The 21,064-nt window shown below is 41.5% G+C and overlaps 4 protein-coding genes across 11 annotated transcripts in view; 3 read left to right on the forward strand and 1 right to left on the reverse strand.

The window, feature by feature from the left end:
* Positions 1–169: 169 nt before the first annotated feature.
* LOC310715947 (afadin- and alpha-actinin-binding protein) lies at positions 170–7,111 on the forward strand. 5 transcript variants are annotated; one of them, XM_083522660.1, is made up of 13 exons: positions 170–311; positions 721–789; positions 924–1,015; positions 1,971–2,039; positions 2,452–2,587; positions 2,682–2,760; positions 3,432–3,549; positions 4,463–4,640; positions 4,709–4,812; positions 5,565–5,726; positions 5,822–5,939; positions 6,710–6,860; positions 6,954–7,111. In XM_083522660.1, the coding sequence occupies exons 2-13, from the start codon at positions 732–734 to the stop codon at positions 7,048–7,050; spliced, it is 1,362 nt and encodes a 453-aa protein (XP_083378786.1). In that variant the 5' UTR covers positions 170–311; positions 721–731; the 3' UTR covers positions 7,051–7,111. The 5 variants fall into 5 exon arrangements, with proteins under 5 accessions (XP_083378786.1, XP_083378788.1, XP_083378785.1 ...); XM_083522662.1 differs by having other exon boundaries at positions 172–311; positions 715–789; positions 5,822–5,930; XM_083522659.1 differs by having other exon boundaries at positions 173–311; positions 715–789.
* A 515-nt stretch (positions 7,112–7,626) lies between these two features.
* On the forward strand, positions 7,627–9,454 carry nanos3 (nanos homolog 3). 2 transcript variants are annotated; one of them, XM_083522675.1, is made up of 2 exons: positions 7,627–8,126; positions 8,244–9,454. In XM_083522675.1, the coding sequence occupies exon 2, from the start codon at positions 8,255–8,257 to the stop codon at positions 8,837–8,839; it is 585 nt and encodes a 194-aa protein (XP_083378801.1). In that variant the 5' UTR covers positions 7,627–8,126; positions 8,244–8,254; the 3' UTR covers positions 8,840–9,454. The 2 variants fall into 2 exon arrangements, with proteins under 2 accessions (XP_083378801.1, XP_083378800.1); XM_083522674.1 differs by lacking the exon at positions 7,627–8,126 and having other exon boundaries at positions 8,136–9,454.
* A 1,617-nt stretch (positions 9,455–11,071) lies between these two features.
* LOC310715946 (uncharacterized protein) lies at positions 11,072–16,136 on the reverse strand. 2 transcript variants are annotated; one of them, XM_083522658.1, is made up of 6 exons: positions 16,097–16,136; positions 15,041–15,202; positions 13,195–14,892; positions 12,867–13,048; positions 12,474–12,584; positions 11,072–11,439 (listed from the first exon to the last, which is right to left on the reverse strand). In XM_083522658.1, exons 2-6 carry the CDS (start codon positions 15,095–15,097, stop codon positions 11,343–11,345), a joined length of 2,145 nt encoding a protein of 714 aa, XP_083378784.1. In that variant the 5' UTR covers positions 15,098–15,202; positions 16,097–16,136; the 3' UTR covers positions 11,072–11,342. The 2 variants fall into 2 exon arrangements, with proteins under 2 accessions (XP_083378784.1, XP_083378783.1); XM_083522657.1 differs by lacking the exon at positions 16,097–16,136 and adding an exon at positions 15,865–16,045.
* A 266-nt stretch (positions 16,137–16,402) lies between these two features.
* Positions 16,403–21,064, forward strand: part of cc2d1a (coiled-coil and C2 domain containing 1A) — a 21,415-nt gene continuing 16,753 nt past the window's right edge. Inside the window, exons 1-9 of one of the 2 annotated variants that reach the window (XM_083522649.1) lie at positions 16,403–16,558; positions 17,735–17,796; positions 17,893–18,040; positions 18,127–18,233; positions 19,641–19,868; positions 20,119–20,407; positions 20,503–20,612; positions 20,701–20,773; positions 20,895–21,017. In XM_083522649.1, the coding sequence (XP_083378775.1) occupies positions 17,740–17,796; positions 17,893–18,040; positions 18,127–18,233; positions 19,641–19,868; positions 20,119–20,407; positions 20,503–20,612; positions 20,701–20,773; positions 20,895–21,017 (1,135 nt within the window). In that variant the 5' untranslated portion in view covers positions 16,403–16,558; positions 17,735–17,739. Of the gene's footprint in view, positions 16,580–17,734; positions 17,797–17,892; positions 18,041–18,126; positions 18,234–19,640; positions 19,869–20,118; positions 20,408–20,502; positions 20,613–20,700; positions 20,774–20,894; positions 21,018–21,064 lie in introns of both variants that reach the window. The other variant, XM_083522650.1, reaches the window with a different exon arrangement.

Consider the following 21,064-nt stretch of genomic DNA (forward strand, 5'->3'; position numbering starts at 1 on the left):
TTTCTGACTTCTACTTTAAGCTTAAAAGTAATTAAAGCTTGACCATGTTTTGGTGTAGAGGCATTCATTTCCCCAAATACTTCACACTTGTTTCATTGATATTTCCACACCGAGTCCTGAGGTAATCTGTAATCCCCAGCTGACTGAGGTTGTCAATGATTAGCATTAAGAATCGCCACCTGAAGTGGGTGTGACGTCACGTTCTCTAAATCTGGCTTTCTATCCTGACAAAAGAATCCAATAAATCTCTTCTTAGGAAGGTGAGAGAAATGAAGAACAGTTTACTCATTGATCAAGCAGAAGGTTATCAGGTAAAGAGGAGTTATACTTAAAAATTTACCTTGATACACCTCACGGTTTATAAGATCTGATCTGGCTTTAGAAGATGAGTTTTAAGCTTCTTGACACACTAAAAGGTTTCACAAAGCTGATTGAAGAGGAGTTGGAGGTTTGCGTCAGCTTCATGGTCTCAGGGGGACACCAAAAATTGTTTTTCTCAGACCTGGTTAACGACATTAGCCTTGTAGCTGAGTGCAAAGCTAATAAAGCAAAGAGACAGTGAAATCATCAGGGCACAGTGTGGAGAGTTCATGCCTGGCCTAAGTGTTCCTTCAGAACTTTAGATCTGTTGACGTGCTCCCTAAACTCCATATAACTGAATTTGTGACAAAACTTTCAGATATTTGTTTTGAGTGTGTGTGTGTGTGTTACAAGCTTTAGGTGGTGTAAAAATGGCTAACAAACAAGAAGGAAAGTCGCTCACAAGCCGTAGGACTCATGACACCTCAGGTATTGGAATTCTACTGATTCTACATTTAAACTTGTATATGTAACTGGAAAAATGAAAATCGATTTCAGAATGTAGAATAATTTCTCAGGTGCAGGATAAAGCGAGATTCCATTATGAAATGTCTTCGTTACAGAGGTCCAGAGCACTAGGGTGTTGCTGCAGGTCAGTACGGCTTCCAGCAGGATTTTCAAAGACGAGAGGAACGAACGCAACAGATCGCTTCAGGTGCAAATGTAACTGTTAAGAGAGAGAAACTTAGCTGTCGTTTATGAACAATTAATGTAAAAAAGAAAAGTTGTATTTTGTGGTGAAACTGCAACTTGTTTCATCCCTCTGTTAAACAGGCTGCTTTATTCTAATGGTATATACTATTTATATAGATGGATAGAGAGATGTGGATTGAATGGGGGGGTGGAGAAAGAGACTGACTGATCTCTCTCCACTTTTCTCGGATGGATAGATAGATGGATGCATTGGTGGATAGATGAAGATAGAGACAAGGATGGATGGTTGTTGGATGGAAAGATAGTCTATGTGTGTAACATATTTTAGGGCTTTCAATCGCTTAAAATATTTAATTTTGATTAATTGCATGATTGTCGTGAGTTAACTTGTGATTAATTGCAACTTAATCGCACATTTGTATCTGTTTGAAATGTACCTCAAATGAATACTTTTCAAGTGTTTAATACTCTGATCAACATGGTCACAGAAAACTAATGATGCTTTATGCAAATGACTGTTTATTATTAGTGAAACCAAACTCAACATGGAGCATGAAGACAATATTCATGTAAATGTTTTTAAGTAATTATAGTCTTTTTAAATGACGTAAATAATGAGGACACCAAACGGAACTTTTGCTATGTTTCCACACGGACGCTTTTAGTTGCCGGATGTGTGTCATTGCTGATTTTGGAGCTGATTTGAGAATTGTAAATCAGTAAAACTAAATTTATTCCGGCAATTAAAAGCGTCCATTTGGAAACATAGCAAACGTTCACGTTATTAGAATTGGTGCCTTTAAAGTAATTTGCGTTGACACCTTAATTTTTACAGCCCTAATAAATATCTCTCCATCCATATTGACATCACAGAGCTGCTGTAGGTTAGACACATGGAGCCTCTCCACCTTCTGCTTGATGATATATGATGTATATAATGATGTATTTATTCACAGGAGCAGCTTATGGAAAAAGATCAGTGCATCACTAAGCTGCAAGATGCACTTCAAAAGGAAAGGGAGAAGGTAAGGAGGAAACACATGCACATTTATGTTTGATAATGGGGAGGTGGAAGCTCAGTGGTTAAGGCTCTGGGTTACTGATTGGAAGGTCGGGGGTTAAAGCCCCTGTATCGCCAAGCTGCCACTGTTGGGGCCCTTGAGCAAGGCCCTTAATCCTCTGTGCTCCAGATGCACTGTACCATGGTTGACTCTGCGCTCTGACCCCAGTTTCCTAACATCACTGGGATACGCTTAGCTGTAATGTACATGTGAAAAAAGCACCTTTATTTCTTTCTTAGTTTGCTTTAACTTTAAGCAATGCTTCGTACTGCTGTAGTGAAGTTTACTGTTTGTGCCGTTAGTGTTGTCCGGGTTCATCACATTCGTATCGTGTGTGTGTGTGTGTGTGTGTGTGTGTGTGTGTGTGTGTGTGTAGAACTCCAGGTTGCAGTCTCGTTATACGCAGCAGGCAGCTGAATTGAAGCGAAGGGAGCAGCTGGTGAACAGGATGAGGGAGAAGCTCTCGCAGTTCACAGACCGACACAGAGACCGGGGCGTGTGTAAGACACAGTGTACATGAACTTCTGATCAATTCATCCTGTGAGATGGAAGAGTGCAGGACCAGAGGAGCAGGATATAAGTGGTCCTGTTTTTCCCTTTCTACAGCTATAGAGATCATGAACACACTTCCTAAGCAATCGGGACAGAGGGACGCGATATCCCAGAGCGCACGGCATGATGGGAGGTACAGATTATACGTTTACTGTGTCTGTATTTATAGGTTTATACATAATTTACTTTTAATCACCATATGTTTACAGAGATGGATGGATGGATGTATAAATTGATGAATCAATTAATGGATGGATACATAGATGGCTGGATGTATGGATGGATGGATACAAATGGAATAATAAATTAATGGATGAATGAATAAGAGATGAAGTGATTGAGATGTAGATATAGTTATTTGTATACCATTTTTCTCATTTGTAGCTACATATTCTAAAAAGAACTAAAGTGGGATGTAAGGATTAAAATGAAGCTGTTTGTAGGAAGGTGGAGATGATTAAGACTCATGAGCGAGTGGAAATGCAGGAGAATATCGATCCCAAACTCTCATCCAGACCCGGCACAAAGAACTCTCAAAATGAGAATCTTTTTGAAGTGTTTAGAACCGCACCATGATGTGAACCAGACAAAGACATGATCCAGAAATGGGGTTTCTGAGCTGCACAAAAAAAGAGAAAACTGGTCCAAACAGAACCTAGTCGAACTTCTTAGTTCACATCAGTTCTTGATCACTGACCAAAAAAATCGACTGTTGGTTATCTGGTGATTACTGGTTCAGGAAAAACTATCTTGTCATTCTTGTGTTGTGTTAATTTCTCTTTCTCGTGTATATTCTCCCTTAAGTAAAAACGAGGCTCTGAGGTTGATGCTGGAGAGGAGAGAGGCTGAGCTCCGGGAGGCCATGAAGCTGCGTCACAGCCTCACCACGCTACTGCACGCGCTAAAAAGTGACATGCAGCAGGTGATAGAACCGTAGTCCCTTTGCTTAATTTTGTTTGGGATTCAGTATAATGAAGTGGTTATGGTCCAGAAAGTAAAGAACTCCAGGGGTTGGGTTGTGATGGCAGAAAAATAGACTTGTGTTGAAACAGGAAAACAAACATTTTCTTCATCTTCAGGGAGAGGGCAAAGTCTGCAGGAGCCAGATCTGTCAAGCAGGGTATGTGCAGAAGTGAGATCATGTTGTTTACGTGCTCAGAATAGCACCAGGTGCACAGGACGATGTCTTTTGGCACACTGACTTAAGGACGTCTGTGCTCCCGTGACTGTGTGTGTTGCCTTGTGCTCTTATCTGTTGGTGTGTTTACAAAACTTCTCATTTTGTTAGAAGTATGCTGAGGATGGAGAAATTGAGGAAGGCCATAGAGGAGGTTTATGGATGTGGTATAAGACATTCAGGTGGTTGGTTTGAAAGAGGCAGATGTTGAGGACAGAGAGGTATGGAAATGGATGATTCACCGTGGAGATCCCTAACAGAAGCAGAAGATTTGGGAAAAGAGGAAGAATTGGCGAACATGAAAAATGATTAAAACACCATAACTTCCTGACTGACATGGAGGTCCTTGAAAATACCATTCCATTTCGACAAGGAGAACGTTTTATAAAAAACACTTGTCCAAGTTTGATCATTTTCCATTATACTTTGGCTGTTTGGTATCAGAAGAAAACACACTTTCCACTGCGATTAGCCATATGAGGCTGTTTTCATATTCATTATCTTTTTACCTCGGAGCTACTATTCGTGTCATTCAGTATACAAACCTCTGGCAACTTCTATGCACTTGTGTACTAAAGTGATGTGTCCATCCTAACAGTGAAGACCAGGTGTAATGTTCTGAATCAAATCTTTTTGTCCTCTGTTTTGCATCAATCAGACTTTAAAGGAGATAGGCAAGACTGTGGAGGAGGTGGAAATGGAGGAAAGGGAGGAGAAGACAAGTGAAACGAGCAGGCTGGTGAAATCGGAGCAGTCACTTGGTGATCATGTGACGGGGGGCGTGTTTCTGGAGTGGACACGAGTCCAGCAGAGGCTGATGGAGCTGCAGGCGCAAAGTGTGTAGGTGTGGTAATGGTGAATAAAATAAAAACAAACTTGCAATAAATTTTGTGTTTGTGTGTAGGCCCAGCCACAGTCCGAACAGACCAGGAGAAGCTTCTGGCTCAGCTTGAAGAAGAGCTGGAGCAGAGCAGAGAGCTGGTCCGAATACAACAGCAGCTACTGCAGGTCCTTTTTCAGTTCTTCAGCCCTAAATGGCCCACTAGATTCATAGCACGGCTGGTTTACGTTTCTCAGTGCCCACAAAAATTCCATTAAATGCAAAGCTCTCGAGAACTCTGACAAATGACTGAAGGACCAAGAGATTTTAGTTGAGAATTTCCGCAGGCCAAATTTTCTTCCAAGAATGTGGAGAGAATTTTTTTTGAGGGCACGTTTCAATGTTAATACACCACGTTCCTGCAACACCAACGCAAACCAGGCGGCTTCTCGGATGAATTCATCTCCTATCATTTTAAAGCGGTTAGAAGCGCTTGCTCCATCTAGGATTTATGGGGGTTTTTTTGTTTGTTTTTGTTTTTTTAAAAGGTAGCGCTCTCAAGTGTCATGATCAGACGTCTGCAAACACATTAACAATTCACATGTATGAGTACGCAAATTTGCACAAACTCGTCAGCAAAATGACAAGACGCACACTTTTGGCCCAAATTACTGGATTTGCACAACTAGCACATTTCCATAGCGATGTTGAAGCCCCTATAAACTAATGACGCATAATTATTTTTTACATGCGCAAAAAATAACGTGGGCATTTCTCACTACTGTGAAGCCATTCTGCGATTCGTTAGCGTTAAATCAGTGCTAAGTAAAGGAGAATTGTTACACAAGTGCTGTGCCTCAAAAAAGGTTGATAAACACTATAATTTACACCAAATGCATGATTGGTCTTCCAGGTTCTTATTCTCTCATGTCTCTCTTAGGACAGTGTGGTGTCTCCACTCCCAGACCCCCTGATCGACTCCTACTATCTAGAAGAGTGGGAGCGACTTCAGGACAAGTGGGCGGAGTTTAACAGGCAGAGGCGGAGCTTCCAGCAAGAGAGGCAAGCCTTCACAGATGCGGCGATCCGATTGGGCCATGAGGTCGGAACAAAACTGGAAGGTTGAGAGGAAGTGATGTAGCTGTACCTCATTCTGAAGAACTCTAAAAAGGGTGTGTGTGTGTGTGGTGTTCACAGAGATGCGAGTTTGACCAGCAGAAGGCCTCATTGTTGAAACAGCAGTTCCTCAGCACATCTCCAGTGATGAAAACTTTACACTCTAACCGGAGAGAGAGCACGGCACTGAGTGACTTGAGTATGCACAAAACACACACACACACACACACACACACACACACACACACACACACACAGACACATACACACACACGAGATTGACTAATTAATCAGTTTTGCCAATTAAATTTAAAATAGTGAAGATCATTACAACAGTGGCCTCTAGAGGCGAATCACACACACCACATGCTGTTTTTACATGCGGGACTATGCGCTGCACGGAGAGTTCTATTTTATATATCTTGATTTTATTTAGCACATTTTCAGTACTTTTTTTTTTTTTTTTTTTAACATTAACATGTTTACTACTTTTCTATACAGAAGTCCAAAGAGGCCACGCATTATATTTTATCTATCTTGTTTTCTAGAGATCACAACAATTTTCTTGCCATAACAAAAGTTTTCTTGTAATCACGACTTTATCAAAGACAATATAGAACGTCAATTTCATATAAAGTTGCAGACCTGACAGCCTCCTTCTTAATCGTTGGACACTTTCAATCACCGGCACTCGCGGAGCTGTAAACGCGAATGCGATCATCCGTGATGCTGCAATGATGCGGCCGCAGGAGAGCCTCCAGAATACACACAATACTGACAATGTTTCTGTGGAGATCACGAAAAAACAAGGAGAGAAATATTATAATGCATGGCCTCTTAGGACTTAGGTTTTAATCAAGTAGGATCGGACCACCTCTCTCTCTCTCACACACACACTATTTAAAAAATACTAAACAAAACCAGTATTCTATGTTAACCATTACATTACAAATTGTGTGTTTATGGTAGGAGCGATGGCTCCAGATCGTCTCTCTCTCTCCCCCTGTGTCACTCCTTCCTCAGAGGGGTCAGAGGTCACACCCTGGTCAGGGCAGAATACAGGACTGACCCCCAACACCCCTGAGCTCTACTGCATCCTTCAGCTGCCATTTTCCTGCAAGTGGGTCACCCCCCCCCCCCACACACACACACACACACACACACACACACACCTTTACAACTTCACTGACCTCTCTCTCTCTCTCTCTCTCAGGGAAAGTGCAAGTCCTCCATCAGAGACTTGGGTGAAAGAGGCACATGGAGGTGACTTCAGCCTGGACAGACAAAACGCAGAGAACTGGTTCTTTTAATTACGTGTGTGTGTTAGAGACAGTCATGCTCTACTGACCAAATAAAGTCCTTTACAGCTTTTCCTGTGTGTGTGTGTGAGGGGAAAGAGATCAAGATCTTTGCAAATTTTGAGTACTAAAGACTCAAGACATCGTGTCACAAAGCGCCTGAGTGAATATCTCTCAGCATGTTATTATTATTATCAGCTCAATTAAGTTTATTTGTAGACTTTTAACATTAGAAATTGTCCTAAAGCAGTAAAATAGGTCATAAAATTTAGAATAAGTGTGTCCTCAGTGGTGGCCAAAGTAAACTAACTCAACATGGTTTAAGTGAGAAACTCTGTAAAATGTGACTCCAGTAAACGTGTCCTTTTAAAACATTCACGTGAGACAAACGTTTTTCAAATGTACTGAAGTATCCAATCTTAATCATCTCAGTTTAGTGTGTTGAGTAACAGTGTTTTCACAAAATCATACACTGATTTTAACACATTCCATTTACTTCTTTTACTTTCCACCACTGGAAACTATGATGAGGCTGATGTTCAGAGTGGTGCATCTCCAAACCAGATCTTGTACTACAAAACCACAATCATCGTCTTGTGAGGTTTAAAGTGAATTGGTATACTTACTAAACTTCACCAGCAGCTTTATCGAGCAGAATGATTCCACACACACTTTGGTTCCCATGCGAGAGGTTGGACAACAATCATTAATTTCACCTGCAAGGCCTTAGAAAGAACATCACGCAATGAGTAGGACATCAGGCCGGATTCTGATCCACAACAGGAGAAGTGGTTATTGCTGGGTAAATGGACTGGTGTGTTAGGAGATACCATGTGCAGCAGAAGATTCTCCAGGGTTTGGAGTCTGTAGATTAAGTGGACATTCACATCCTGGAAGTGATTTAATGACTTTGTGTCTCAGAAATCCGGATTTTCTGCTACATAGAATCTTCTAGTTTACTGATCCGTTAATTATGCGTCGATTCTCTGCTAAATCGAAGAACCGATTCCTCAGTGGGATGCAGGTGCGCGCTGATTGCTGCTCACCACCGACACGCGCCGGACACGTGCGCGCGCTTACTTAAGCAGGTAGGGCTGATGACGGGGGGAGTTTTGTTGGTTTCACTTCTTTCCTCTCTTTTCTCTCTGTTCATCCTTTTGTCTGACTTGCGATGGTGTTCTCTTTGCTGCGGCTCATCCTGACAGCCCACTGCTCCATGGATTCCGAGGAGAAGCGATACTTTCAGCCGTGGCGTGATTACATGGGGCTGGCGGAGAAGGTGCGAGCCATGCGAGAGTCCAGGCTCCTGGGGGAAACTTCTGCTTCTGAGGAGTTCAGACTTACGCGCGGGATCTCCTCCTCTCCTCCTCCTCCTGCACCACCACTACCACCTCCACCACCTTCTCCTCTCCACCACCACCACGGTCATGGTGACTTCCAGAGCTTCCTCCCTGAGCATGGGAACAGATGGAGACCCAAAACGCCGAAATCCGGGAGAACCGTGAGTCCATTCCCACCTCCATCACCAACACCGCATCCTCCCCCACCTCCACCTCCACGAGCGGTCGGTCAGCGCTTCTCTGAGAAGTTCTGCAGCTTTTGCAAACACAACGGTGAGTCCGAGCTCGTGTTTAAGTCGCATTGCCTGAAGAGCCGCGCTGGAGAGGTGCTGTGTCCGTATTTGCGCAAGTATGTGTGTCCGCAGTGTGGAGCGACCGGCGGCCGTGCGCACACCAAGCGCTTCTGCCCACTCGTGGACAGCTCGTACGTCTCGGTGTACACCCGGGCTCCACGGTACTAACTGGAACTCCAGGTTTCGCTTTAGGTACTAACTGTGGTATCTCCTCAATGTACCTTGAAAAGATTAGGTACCTTGAACTGATAGATGCGTATATAATAATCTGATACTAAAAGGGTGCCTTTAATTATGATAACATGGGTGTAAAAAAGTTGAGCTTTTAAAGAGAGAAAGAAAAATGTTCCAAAAGAGTATTTTAATATCTGAATTATTGGACTTCGCTCTTAAGTTGTGTTGATTTTAAGTGTTTTTGTTTTATATCATGAACCAACACTCTGGAAAGACCTATACTGACTTCCGAAAGGCCTGGGTGCCAAGAGTTTTGCTTTTCTTCATTACTTGTGTGTTTTTAATTTGAAGATTTGTTTCACTATTGTGTGTTTTACTCGGGTGGAATTTGTTTTTGTTTGTTTTTCTCTTCAATACTCTTGAACTCAGGCCTGTGTGGGGCTCAGTACAGGTGCAGGTGGACCTCCCAGCTTCTCTGGAGGACATTTATTCTCAATTCCAAGAGAAAAATGTTGCAGGGTTTTAGAACTTTTTTTTTAATTATTATATATAATATGCTTGCATAAAGCTTCTGTTGGTTTAAAATCTATCATGTTGAAATATATATATAATATGTATATATATATGATGCTGTTTTTGTTATGACTGGACATCTTGGTGTGTCTCTTGTAATTTTGTAGTTTAATTTTCTAATAATAATTTTTAAACAATGGTGTACCTTGTGTCTTCCTTCCAGCATTATGATGTTGAAATCTTTTGTGTTTGTGGTGTTTTTTGTCTTTCTTTAATACCCAGCACCTCATTATCATCACTCTGAACTTCGCTCCCAGACCATTTCTCTGTGGTTCTCCTCCATACAGTGAACTTTATATCCGTGACGGGTATCGATAGGTTGTGTGTACCGTATACCAACCACACCGACAACTACAAAGTGACACTTTAAAAAAAGTCACTAATTAGTGGATGTTGGGACCGTTTTCTTTGGCGCCAACAAATAACTCGTACGGCGTATAATTCTTTGGTTATTAGGAAATTTAATTTTTTTGGTTAAAGTGTTCTACAAAAGCAATGTAGATAAAGAACCACAGAATGAAATGATCTTTGTGACCCAGATGATTCTTCTACAGTGTCAGTTGAGTTGCTTAAGACCAAACAAACAGTTTTGTAACACACACATCTATATATTTATACAGCAGTAGCTAACTGTGCATTTGACCCCCAGGCCTTTAGTGGTGTCCTGCCTGAAACAATCCACCGATTAATACCATCATTATGACGCCACGTCTGTAGAGATCATCAGTATTATAGAGAAGTGCAGTAGATCAGAGCGCTCATACAGTGAGAATAAACATCATCTCTGAAGCAAGAAACCCAATGAACACAATTAAACACGTCTCCTTTCACTGGAGCCACAACTGCACCTCCACATACATCATCTCCAGCAGAAGCATCGATATTCACCCCATAACATCACCCAGGGGTTTCCTGTGCATTACGGTTTTCCTGGGGATTTAAAATGTGTGTTTTTTGTGCAAATTCTACAGAGGAAAATAAGCTAAAGTGTTTAGGTGAGCAGAAAAGGTCATGCTGGCTCTGATGGCTTGCCACTGATCTACACAGGGTGGAGTAGGAAAAGGGGAAATGTTGGAAGTGCGAGTTGGAGACCCCTGGGGGGGGGGGGGGTGTAGAACCAGTGTGAGCTCGTTTTGAAGCTCTTGTCGTTAGTTATAATGGAGCAGTGGAGTGATGCACAAGCGTTCGCTGTAAAACCTTTTATCAGAACGCTAATGGTGTGAGTTTCTGCACAAAAGGAATCTGGGAGTCGTTACCAGTTCAGACGTCATGATCGTGTCCCACGTGCTCATGGGGGCATCATTTCGTAGAAACGACTCGACACTGTGATGATGTGAAATGAGCGGTAAGGCCTCCTCATGATGGCAGCTCGATCAGCCTTAATGTTCTCTGGTGTGCTGTTCAACACCACCTGGGAACTTTCGATCGTGACGTCCGAACCGGTAGTGATGCCGCAATTCCTTTTGTGCAGAAACTCGCACCATCACATTGTGTCAGTTTCTTCTGCAGAAATGCCACATCTACACCAGTTTAGAAGATCTGATACCAACTGGTCTCTGTGTCACGACACTTTCACACCAAACCCCTCGTGGTGGAGTGAAAGAAGTTCATGCTGCAGTGTGACGCATAAAAAGGAAAAATCGACACTTGAACACAATTATTATTTATGTAATAAAAATATTAATCTCCTTCCGAAAAGCAAATAGACAGATGAAATGAAGGACAGGAGAAAATGTAACACATCAAGGAAGTAAACACATTAACCTTTACAACTTCTCAAAACCCAGAACACAAACTCAGAACAATTCACTCCTTACCTCTTTATATCAATAAGTATCAATAATTCCTACTAACAAATTAACATTTAATTGTAGAACAATGTTAAAATGAAGTCCCACACGTCAGTCACCAGGACGTGTCCCGCTCACGTCTCAGCATGGCGAGGGCCGCGATGATGACGGTTCGGAGGTTTTCCACGCCGCACGAGTTCCATCTCCCGGTGTGCGGCCATGACTGTACGACTGTGTGTGTGATGAGGGAAATAAAAAAAACACAATGGCCATAGTTTTAAAACAAACAAAAAAATCAAAGCAAAACTGATATGAATTCAAATCGTTAGAAAATATGTGCTAAGATTTGATGTCTCTGTTTCTACTAATCATCTGTTCCAAATGTCCAGCCTACTGATCCGACTCTCACACCTCTGACCAGAGCAGCAGTTCTCAAACTTTTTCCTCTTATTCTCTACTTTAGAGTGTTGGGAGAAGGAGGGTAGCTTTTCAAGCCCCCTCCTGCCCTCAATCATCCAAAAAACATGGTAATGGAAAAAGAATATATAGTTCTAATCAATAAAATCAAACAGCATCATGAGAAAAAAAGAGACAATGAAAGTGTAGTTGTGTTGGATATAGAGCTGTGAAATTCTGGGATTTTTCAAAACTGGAAACTTTCCACAGGAATAAACTGGGATTTTATAAATTTGCAGGGTGGCCAATAACAGGAAAGTTAAATGTAGTTGAAAAAATCTTGCAAGAATGTCATTGTTTCAAATCTGTATTAGTTTGCATGCTTCAGCTTATGACTAAACAAAATATTTATATTTATACTTGTTAAATGATACACTTTATGTAAATTTCCCAAAATGTCTCATTCATTCTCATAAATTCCTGGTAAGTTTCCAACTTGGAATATTTACAAAATTCCCAAAAGTTCTCGGAAAGGCAACTCTAATTAGGTGGCCTAACTGATGTTTTAATTTACTTGCATTAATGACCTGATTGTTTGTTAGTGTTTGCTTTGAGTGTATGAACTTTATTTTTAATAAAGTAAATCACAAATAAAGATTAATAAAGTACACGAAAAAAAAAAAAGATATAAATTCCTAAATTTGCACCTTACTTGCCATGTCTTTATTCCCCACTAGGGGATGCTAACCATGCTTTGAGCACCACTGGGCCAGAGGAAACACGTGTTATTTTTTTGTATTGTATTTCATACGTCATCTCACGTACAAATGTTCATAAAGAAAAGAAAAAGCGCCTGCTAAGGCTCGTACTTCAGAGAGGAGAGCTCTCTAACGAGGCCTCGCACCAGCTCCGTAGCATCCTCCTGGTAATCGTGGTTTTCCGGGACCGACTCGTCCTCCGGCTCCATGTTGAGGTCCATGCTAAATGAAGGGAAAAAATGATGACAACGCCGTACGAGTTATTTGTAGAAAAAAGAAACATTTTTATTATGCAGTAAGACTAAAAATTTATTTTGTTAAGTAATGGATTGAGGAAAAAAAGGGAAAAAAGCCACTTCAACTATGGAAGTTTGTAATTTACAGTATTTTGTAATATGGTAATTGAAATAATTAATTAGTTGATTAACTGATTGAATTGATCATTTAAAAAAACTAATCTGATCCAAGAAAAAGAAACAAAATGGGTTCTGCTGTATGGTTCACCTGATTGCGATTTTATGGATTTGGGAATCCGTCATAGAAAAAACCGACGAAGGAACACACAAGTCAGGGCAAGTCTCCTGAGGCAGTTTTTCACCAGCAGGGGTCAGGGTGGAGTTATGGACGTGCTGCTCGAATGCACTTGGGGTAACAGGAGTCTCTGGAGAATTCTTGCCTGAAAGACTCTAGAGAGTGGAAGGAAACGTAAAAAAAAAAAAAAAAAAAAAAAACGCATTAATAAAAAGGAATCGTGTTTATTTCCACCAGTTTACTGAAAATTTTGGCACATTATGTTTTGCTTAATTATGTTTTGCTTAATGCTACTTCTTACATGCAGGTGGATCTCCTGACCAGCAGGTGGTGCTGTAGGATCAATAATCCCTTTAGAATCGTCAGCATCTCCTCCAGGAGGTTCTGTGTTCTCAAATACGCCTGTAGCAAGCTGGTAGTTTCCACCAGGACCTCCTGCAGTTTGTATTTCAGAAGAAGCGATCGTCGTGATACTCATGATGTCCACGTGGACGAAGGGGTTCAAACATTCTTCAGTAGGCCCACCTGCTTCAGGTCCGTGTGGGCCGGGTTTCTTAAAGGTGGCCATATTGGATGGACAATGCTCTTTGATCTCCATTTCATTTTTTTCCATATCTGTCAGAGCTTTTCTGTTTTCTTTAGTGATTGTGACAGAGCCTTTAGACATTTCCACCGTGGCACCTTGAACCTTCGAGGAAGGTTCCTCAGGCTCCTTATCCACTTCAGCATTAGCATGAAGATGTTTCAGGTTAAATTCTATATCTTGTTCATGAAGAACATCATGTTTTAAGTTAAATTCGATGTCTTGTCCACTGTCGATCATCTTCCCAGGAACATTTGGTTCTACATCACAGACTGCAGTTTCCTTTTCATTGTCATTGTCAGAAGCAGGTACTGACATTTCACCTTGGATCATCTTTGGGATTTTCCCAATGGTGGGACATAACAGTGTTCGCTCCACCACTGTTGATATATCTTCTAAAACCAGTTCTCCAGCAGTTCCTTTGCTATCCATGATTACAGTCCCATTCTTTTCTTCTAACATCCCTTTTTCCAGAAAATCTCCACTTCCTTGGTGGGATTCATCTGCGGTTCTTTCATCATTTTTCACTGCAATGCCCTCACTCACGTTTCTCAGTCTATTTTCCTCTTTTCCTGTTCTTCTTTCAGTAACAATCTCTTCAGCACCACTGCCCTCTTTCAAAACACCTTCGTTTTCTTCACATGCTGGGCTGGTAGTTCCTTGATGGTCCATTGGTGTGGTAACATCATTCTCCAACGCTGAGCGGTGCAACATGTCTTTATTTCCCTCTTCCATCTGTCGTCCTATAAAACCCTGCCTGCAATGCTGTCCATCAAATGGGAACTTCCTCTTCCTGTCTCCAAGGCCACACATACCCATTCTTCTTCTTAATCTTTTCTTCACAGGAGGTTCCAAAGTTTCAGACTCTTCAGAAGCCAGCAAAGGTATCTCACTATTAAAACACCTTTCTTCCCAAGGCAACTTTTCAGAATCATCATCTCTGGACTTTGGTTCCATCCTAATCTCTGCTTTGCTATCTCCGTTCACATCCAGCGAATGGTCATTGGAATGTTTTGGGGAGCTTTGGTCTTTGATAGATGTCTCTGATTCAGGACTAGAGGTTGTCTTGGTTCCATTCTTGACCTCGGTCAATTCCTCAAGGAGCTGAAAGATGGGAGCTTCCAACTCCAGCTGGGGTTCAGGTTCTTCAGTTTCCATCATGGATACATGGACTTGTTTCACCTCAGTTGTGGTTGTCTGAATTTCTTGGAGACTGACCGGCTCCACGGGCAGTTCTGTAGATTGTAATCCGTTTCCTTCTATATTTTCTTGTGCCATATCAGGAAAGATCTCAACAGGACCCGAAACAATTTCCTGCTCAGCTGCATTTTTGGCAACCTCTTTATCTGATTCAGCTTCAGACTGATGCTCTTTAGACTTGTCAATTCCAGAGATGGAGTTTAGCATATCTGCAATCTAAAAGAATCAGAAAAGAAAACAAACTGCTGTGTAGATCAACTGATATTTAACACCAACATTTAGGATTATTAAGTGACTCCTACAAACGGTGTCACCAAAATCAAACCAAAATCCCCCTGAAACCTCAAACCTTTTGTCAAATGACCTGGTCTGAAGGTTCTCCAGATGTGGAGCTTCCGTTGTTTTCCTGACTTTTGACCATTACTGGATCTCTGATGGAATGAAGACCTACAAGGGTGGATGCAGATATGATGGATGTTCTTGGACAGTTTTTAAGGGGTTATGGAATAGATCCACCTGGTGTAACCTAATCGAAAGAAAGAAAGAAAGAAAGAAAGAAAGAAAGAAAGAAAGAAAGAAAGAAAGAAAGAAAGAAAGAAAGAAAGAAAGAAAGAAAGAAAGAAAGAAAGAAAGAAAGAAAGAAAACTTTGTCAAAATTGGTTATAATAGTTCAAAAACCTTGGTGGAAATTTAGAAAGTGGATCGAAGACTATTAAAGTTTTATGTAAATGCTTCATCATGCTTATACAATGAAGATTATAATGAACTACCAATATGATATATCAGTACTTCAATGTTGTAGTTTGTATAATATATACATTTTTATGTTTATTAGTTTGTATAATATATACATTTTTATGTTTATTAGCATTCATGTTAAAAATATCGGTATGCTAACCAGCTTCTTCTAGATTTTATGATATTTACCTGTAATAAAGACATGTTATTAAGTAACTTCATGACAAAAATAAGTTTAAAATGATAAACCTCCATCCTTCTTCTACTTTCTTTCTTCCTTCCTTTATTATTCTAAAGACTTCTTTTCTGTCAGGATTTTTGGCGGGAAACGCCTGAGACTGCATCATCTTGCTAGTCAACTACACACATTATAATATTATAATTACTGCATTTTGTATGGTTTTATTTATTTAATACTTAAACACAATGCACAATGATAAAATACCCTACCGTATCCGCAAGAACAGAGACAAACAAAAAATGTTTATATGAAAAAGTATTAAAAATAAGATGGTGTGGAGGAAGGGGGGAGGGGTGGAGGAATCTAGGAACCGACTCTTTGCACAAAAAGTCAACTTTTATTTTAAACGTGTAAGAAATTAATAAAGATGAAGTAAAAGATCTAAAGAATAGCCGTATAAAGTACAAGAAATAATAAAGAGAAAAAAGAAAGTACAATTACGGTTATCAGACAACTGGTTTCCTCAAGCTGAGTCTCAATATTTTATGAAACCGACTCAATAGAAAGCATCGGTTCATAGAGTCGACTCTGAGAAAATATATATATTTTTTAAAACCACTCGGTAATCACTATTATTATGTATTTATTGCTAAATATTGGAATAGATAGGGTGTTACAAACATTTAGCAGCCATACGTTTTTATTATCATTCGTTTTTTAACGCTTTAATTTAATTATTAGCGTTCAGAACTCCATTGTCGAAAAGCGTGGCCGGTTGTCGTAGTCGTTGCTATTGGAGACGAGACGGAAAGCAGGAAGTAATAGGAGTCGCAATAGCTAAAGGGGTAGTTTTTGGGAGGGTTTGAAGAGGTTTGTGTTGGGGGAACGGGCCAATTATTCACCTAAAGGAACGTTTAATACAACGCAGCATTCCGTGACGGAGGAAGGAAGTACAGGTTGGAGGTAAAAACGACGGAAACCCCGGTGTGTTTTGGTGTCAGGGTTAAGCTGAAAGTCTGGCATGTAGCAGCTGGTGGCTGTATCTCATTTACATTCATAGTCCCTGACTAAGTGCACTACTTAGTGAACTACTCAGTATGATCTTCTTGCGACATCTAGTGCACTTCGTCAGAAATTTAGTGCTATTTGTGTTCGAGCACAAATCAGCCTTACGTCCTTATTTCTGTCTACGAAATATTTATTTTATTTACGGACGATATTTGAAGGCTGGTTTCTGCATCATCAAGTTGAAATATGTGACATTATACTAATAAATAAATAAAATTTCGAGAGAAACGAGGTGGAAAACGACGACATTGTGACGCATACAGCAGCGCGGAAGTGTTGATTGATATGTGGTAGTGACGTTATACAGGCCCAGGGTCCCCAAATCGGATTTGTGGAGAGAGTGGCTTTAAAGAGCCAATCAGGAGAATCCGATTGGGATAGGGTTTTTTTTTTACTTTTTAGATACAGTCAGTCAGGTAGCTTAGTATTAAGGGCTTAGGAATCGTGAGTTCAAATCCCAGCCACACCAATCTGTCCCTCCTGGGCCCCTGAGTAAGGCCCTTAACCCCGTATCTGCTCAAGTGTATGAATGAGATAAAAGTCGCTCAGGATAAGGACATCCAAGGCCACCAAATCTTTGGTTTTTGGTTCTTCGTGTTCTTCAAACAGATTGATCTGAAGGTAATTGTGATGGAAAAATGCGTTAAACACACACTTATCTCATAACTCGGCACGTGGTCAGGATCCCAGATGTGTTAAAGCACGTGGTCAAGATCGCAGATGTGTTAAGTGGTCAGATTAGCACCAGTCACGTGGCTCCCAAAACAGGACAATGTCTTGGCATGCTGACTTATGGAGGTCGGTGCTCCCTGTGACTGTGCGTCCATCTGTTGGCGTATTAAAATAACAGTCTTCTATAAGGCCAGTGGAAGCAAGAATGAATTTCCGTATCATGCGCTGTATCTGTAAATGGATAAAACCTACTTGTCGTTCTTCAAAAAAAATCATTTTGAGAGGAAATGAAGGGGGATTTTACGTGTGATGGACCTCCAGAGTTCGGACACTGTTCTGATACTTGGACTCTCTGGAGACACTGTTCACTTGAGCTTCCATTTCATTTTGTGTCCGCAGCCGTGATGAGTCGCAGCCGGAATCCACCACAAAAAGGCCAAGGAGCCGCCCGAGCCAGACAGGTGACGTAGCCTGGAGAACATCTCCACACCATGAGCAAAAACCTACTGCTGTGTATGTGGTTGTGGATTGACTGGCGTCTGCTCTGTGTCTCTCAGATGGGTTTGCTGTTGGATCTGTCTCCGGACGCTGGCCTGGACGAGTCTGGTGGGAATGATGAGGATTTGGAGGCGGAGCTCTTCTATCTGATTGGAGAAGACGGAGGTGGCAGGAGTGGGACGCAGGGAAAGAAACCCGGTGGGAAAGGTGAGATTGAGAACTCAACCAATAAGAACTCAAAAGTTAAAATTGTCATGATTTTATTTTGTCTGTAATTCTGCTCCTTGTGGTAGATCCTGTCCCCATGGAGGACATTGAGCGCATGGCCGCTTTGTGCATGAAGGACCTGGACGAGGACGGAGATGAAGATCCAGATCTGGAGAACGACGCCGATCTCCTGGTAATGAGAAAACTCAGGATTATACAATACGCTGGGGGGTTTAGTGGGGTTGTTCATCTCAGGGTGTAAAGACCTTCCTGAGGTCCTTTCACTCAGTCAGTGTTTGTTTAGTAGATACACTTTTGCCTGTAAGGTGTATTATTTAATCTCTAGGTTTACTTTTGTCTGGAAAAATAAGAGTAGATAATCTGAGATTGGTGAATGGATTAATCTCAGATTTGTTGGAGTACAGTGTACTTTAGTTTTTAGGAGAATTAGGAAATTAGGAGAAAAGATTATCTCTGATTTGGAGAGTGGATTTATCTGAGATTATGTGGAGATTAATTTCAAATTTGGTGAATGGATTATTCTGGGAATTTGTGAGTAGATTAATCTGAGATTTGATAAAAAGATTAGCTCAGATTTAGTTTTTACATGCTTGGGTTAGGTTTTGCTCTGATTTAAATTAAAACGATGTTTAAGCATGAAAGTGTGTTTGATAACAGCTCTGTACAGAATGGACAATAGTCATTCGGCTGGTGATAGCGTTTACTCAGAATTAGTCTCAGGATTGGTTTTAGGATTAATCTCAGGATTGGTCTCAGGATTGGTCTCAGGAATGGTTTTAGGATTGGTCTCAGGATTAATTTTAGGATTAATTTTAGGATTGGTCTCAGGAATGGTTTAAGGATTATTCTCAGGAATGGTTTTAGGATTGGTCTCAGGATTGGTCTCAGGAATAATCTCAGGAATAATCTCAGGATTTTTCTCAGGATTGGTCTCAGGATTGGTCTCAGGATTGGTCTCAGGATTGGTCTCAGGATTAATCTCAGGATTGGTCTCAGGATTGGTTTCAGGATTGGTTTCAGGATTAATTTCAGTATTGGTCTCAGGATTGGTTTTAGGATTAATTTTAGGATTGGTCTCAGGAATGGTTTAAGGATTAATTTTAGGATTGGTCTCAGGAATGGTTTAAGGATTATTCTCAGGATTGGTCTCAGGATTGGTCTCAGGAATGGTTTTAGGATTGGTCTCAGGGTGAGTTTTAGGAATAGTCTCAGGATTAGTCTTACCTACTTTAAATGAAAAGATTTTGGGGAGGCAGTAGTTTTCTATCTATCCCTCAATCTAGAAGATATGGAGAACCACACTGGGTTAAGCCATGGCAGCAGAAAAAGGCTTTAAACCCTAAGGAGGGCCACTTAAGATTGTGGGGGCGGAGCTTAATGGAGGGAGGGGATTCTCATTTTCTAAACTTTTTTCCATTTACTGATGTGGTAGACTTCATCCTTTCCATCTCTCTTATTTGTACTCAGCAGGTTTAGATAGTAGCGACTTTTGGCAGTTTTTGGGAAGGACAAAGTTGAACAGAACATTTATTTTTGTTTTGCTTAACCATGTCTCGTCTGTGATGTCTCTGTAAATCAGGCTGAACTGAATGAGGTTCTGGAGGATGATAACGAAGCACCAGTTCCTGCACCAACCCCGCCTCAGCGCTCTAATATCACCCCCAAATCCACCCCGACTACCCCGAGCGGTGCAGGAGGATTGGAATCCCTCCTGCAGGAACGTTTCGATATGTACCAGGCAGCCATCACCAATGCAAAAGCTTCAGGAGAAGCCAGCAAGGCTCGCAGATACGACCGTGGACTGAAGGTGATCCAAAGTTCTACCTTTGGCAGAGATTTGTATCTCAGGACACTCATGGCCCTGAAATAAGCTCTGCCCATAGCTGCAATGTCGCCAGCGAAAGCATCTAACGTACAGAGTTTTGAGGGAGAAGTGGATTGGAAGGAAAGACTGAGAGCTTGTTCATGTTTTCTTTACACCTGCAATTCAACCAACAAGAGGCTCTGAACAATTACACACTGCTCCTTTTTTAAATAGTGTTTCATTATTCCCACAGACGCTACAGACCATGCTGGTGTCCGTGAAAAAAGGAAAAACCATTAACATGGAGGAGATCCCGCCTCCCGTCGCTACCGGCGCTAAACCCACCCCCGTGCAGCAGGAACCAATCAGAGGAGAGCCTGCAGCTCTGAAGACCAATGAGAAGCTGGTGCAGGAGGCAAAACCTGTAGCCCGGCTAAATCCTCAGCTCCTGCAGCCGGCCAATCAGAGAACACCGGCTGTGACGCCAGATACACCGGCGATATCGCCATTAACTCCAGTCCAGCCCATCGCTCAACATTCAGGTACACAAACACACACACACACAAACACACACACACATTTAAACACTAAATCGTTCAACATATTATGCTATATGAAGTGTGTGTGTGTCTTGCAGAGCTGAAGGCCAGTGTGTTGAGCAGACAGCGAGAATATAAACTGGCCGCAATTCAGGCTAAACAGAGCGGAAACTCAGACCTCGCCCGACAACACCTCATCATTGCCAAGGTAACCGTACGCCACCCAGTGGTTCGAATTGTTCAGATTGAAGGGAAAAAATATACGACTTTTACAAAAAAAACTCTGCCTTTCACAGAAGTTGGACTCTTTAGTAGAGGCGATGGACAGAGGAGAGCATGTTGATGCCGGCTCACTGCCGCCCCCTCCTGGTGCGTCCTAAACATCACTCCATTTATTTATTGATAATTCGATGTTAATAATCACTGTATATGTTTGTTTTATTGATTGACTGATTGATTGATTGATTGATTCTGCTGATGCCCCCTACAGGAGATGTAGTTGGGCGTTCTCCTCCGGCTCTTCAAACTGCATCCGTCAAACCCACCCCTGCACCTCCACCTCCGAAACCCACCCCTGCACCTCCACCCACTGCTGCTCCAGCACCTGAAGCTTGTAAGAGTGAAGGTCTTCTGCTTGTGGTGTCTTGGTGGGTGTGTTAA

Source organism: Silurus aristotelis, assembly GCF_946808225.1.
Source record: "Silurus aristotelis genome assembly, chromosome: 20".
Classification (NCBI taxonomy): Eukaryota; Metazoa; Chordata; class Actinopteri; order Siluriformes; family Siluridae; genus Silurus; species Silurus aristotelis.

Coding starts and splice junctions, on each gene's coding strand:
- LOC310715947 (XM_083522660.1), top strand. CDS start 732: ATGGCTAACAAACAAGAAGGAAAGTCGCTCACAAGCCGTAGGACTCAT. Junction 1,016..1,970: donor AACGCAACAGATCGCTTCAG/GTGCAAATGTAA, acceptor ATTTATTCACAG/GAGCAGCTTATGGAAAAAGA. Junction 4,641..4,708: donor GATGGAGCTGCAGGCGCAAA/GTGTGTAGGTGT, acceptor GTTTGTGTGTAG/GCCCAGCCACAGTCCGAACA.
- nanos3 (XM_083522674.1), top strand. CDS start 8,210: ATGGTGTTCTCTTTGCTGCGGCTCATCCTGACAGCCCACTGCTCCATG.
- LOC310715946 (XM_083522658.1), bottom strand. CDS start 15,097: ATGGTCAAAAGTCAGGAAAACAACGGAAGCTCCACATCTGGAGAACCT. Junction 12,585..12,866: donor ATCCATAAAATCGCAATCAG/GTGAACCATACA, acceptor CCCTTCATTTAG/CATGGACCTCAACATGGAGC. Junction 11,440..12,473: donor AGAGAGCTCTCCTCTCTGAA/GTACGAGCCTTA, acceptor TCACACACACAG/TCGTACAGTCATGGCCGCAC.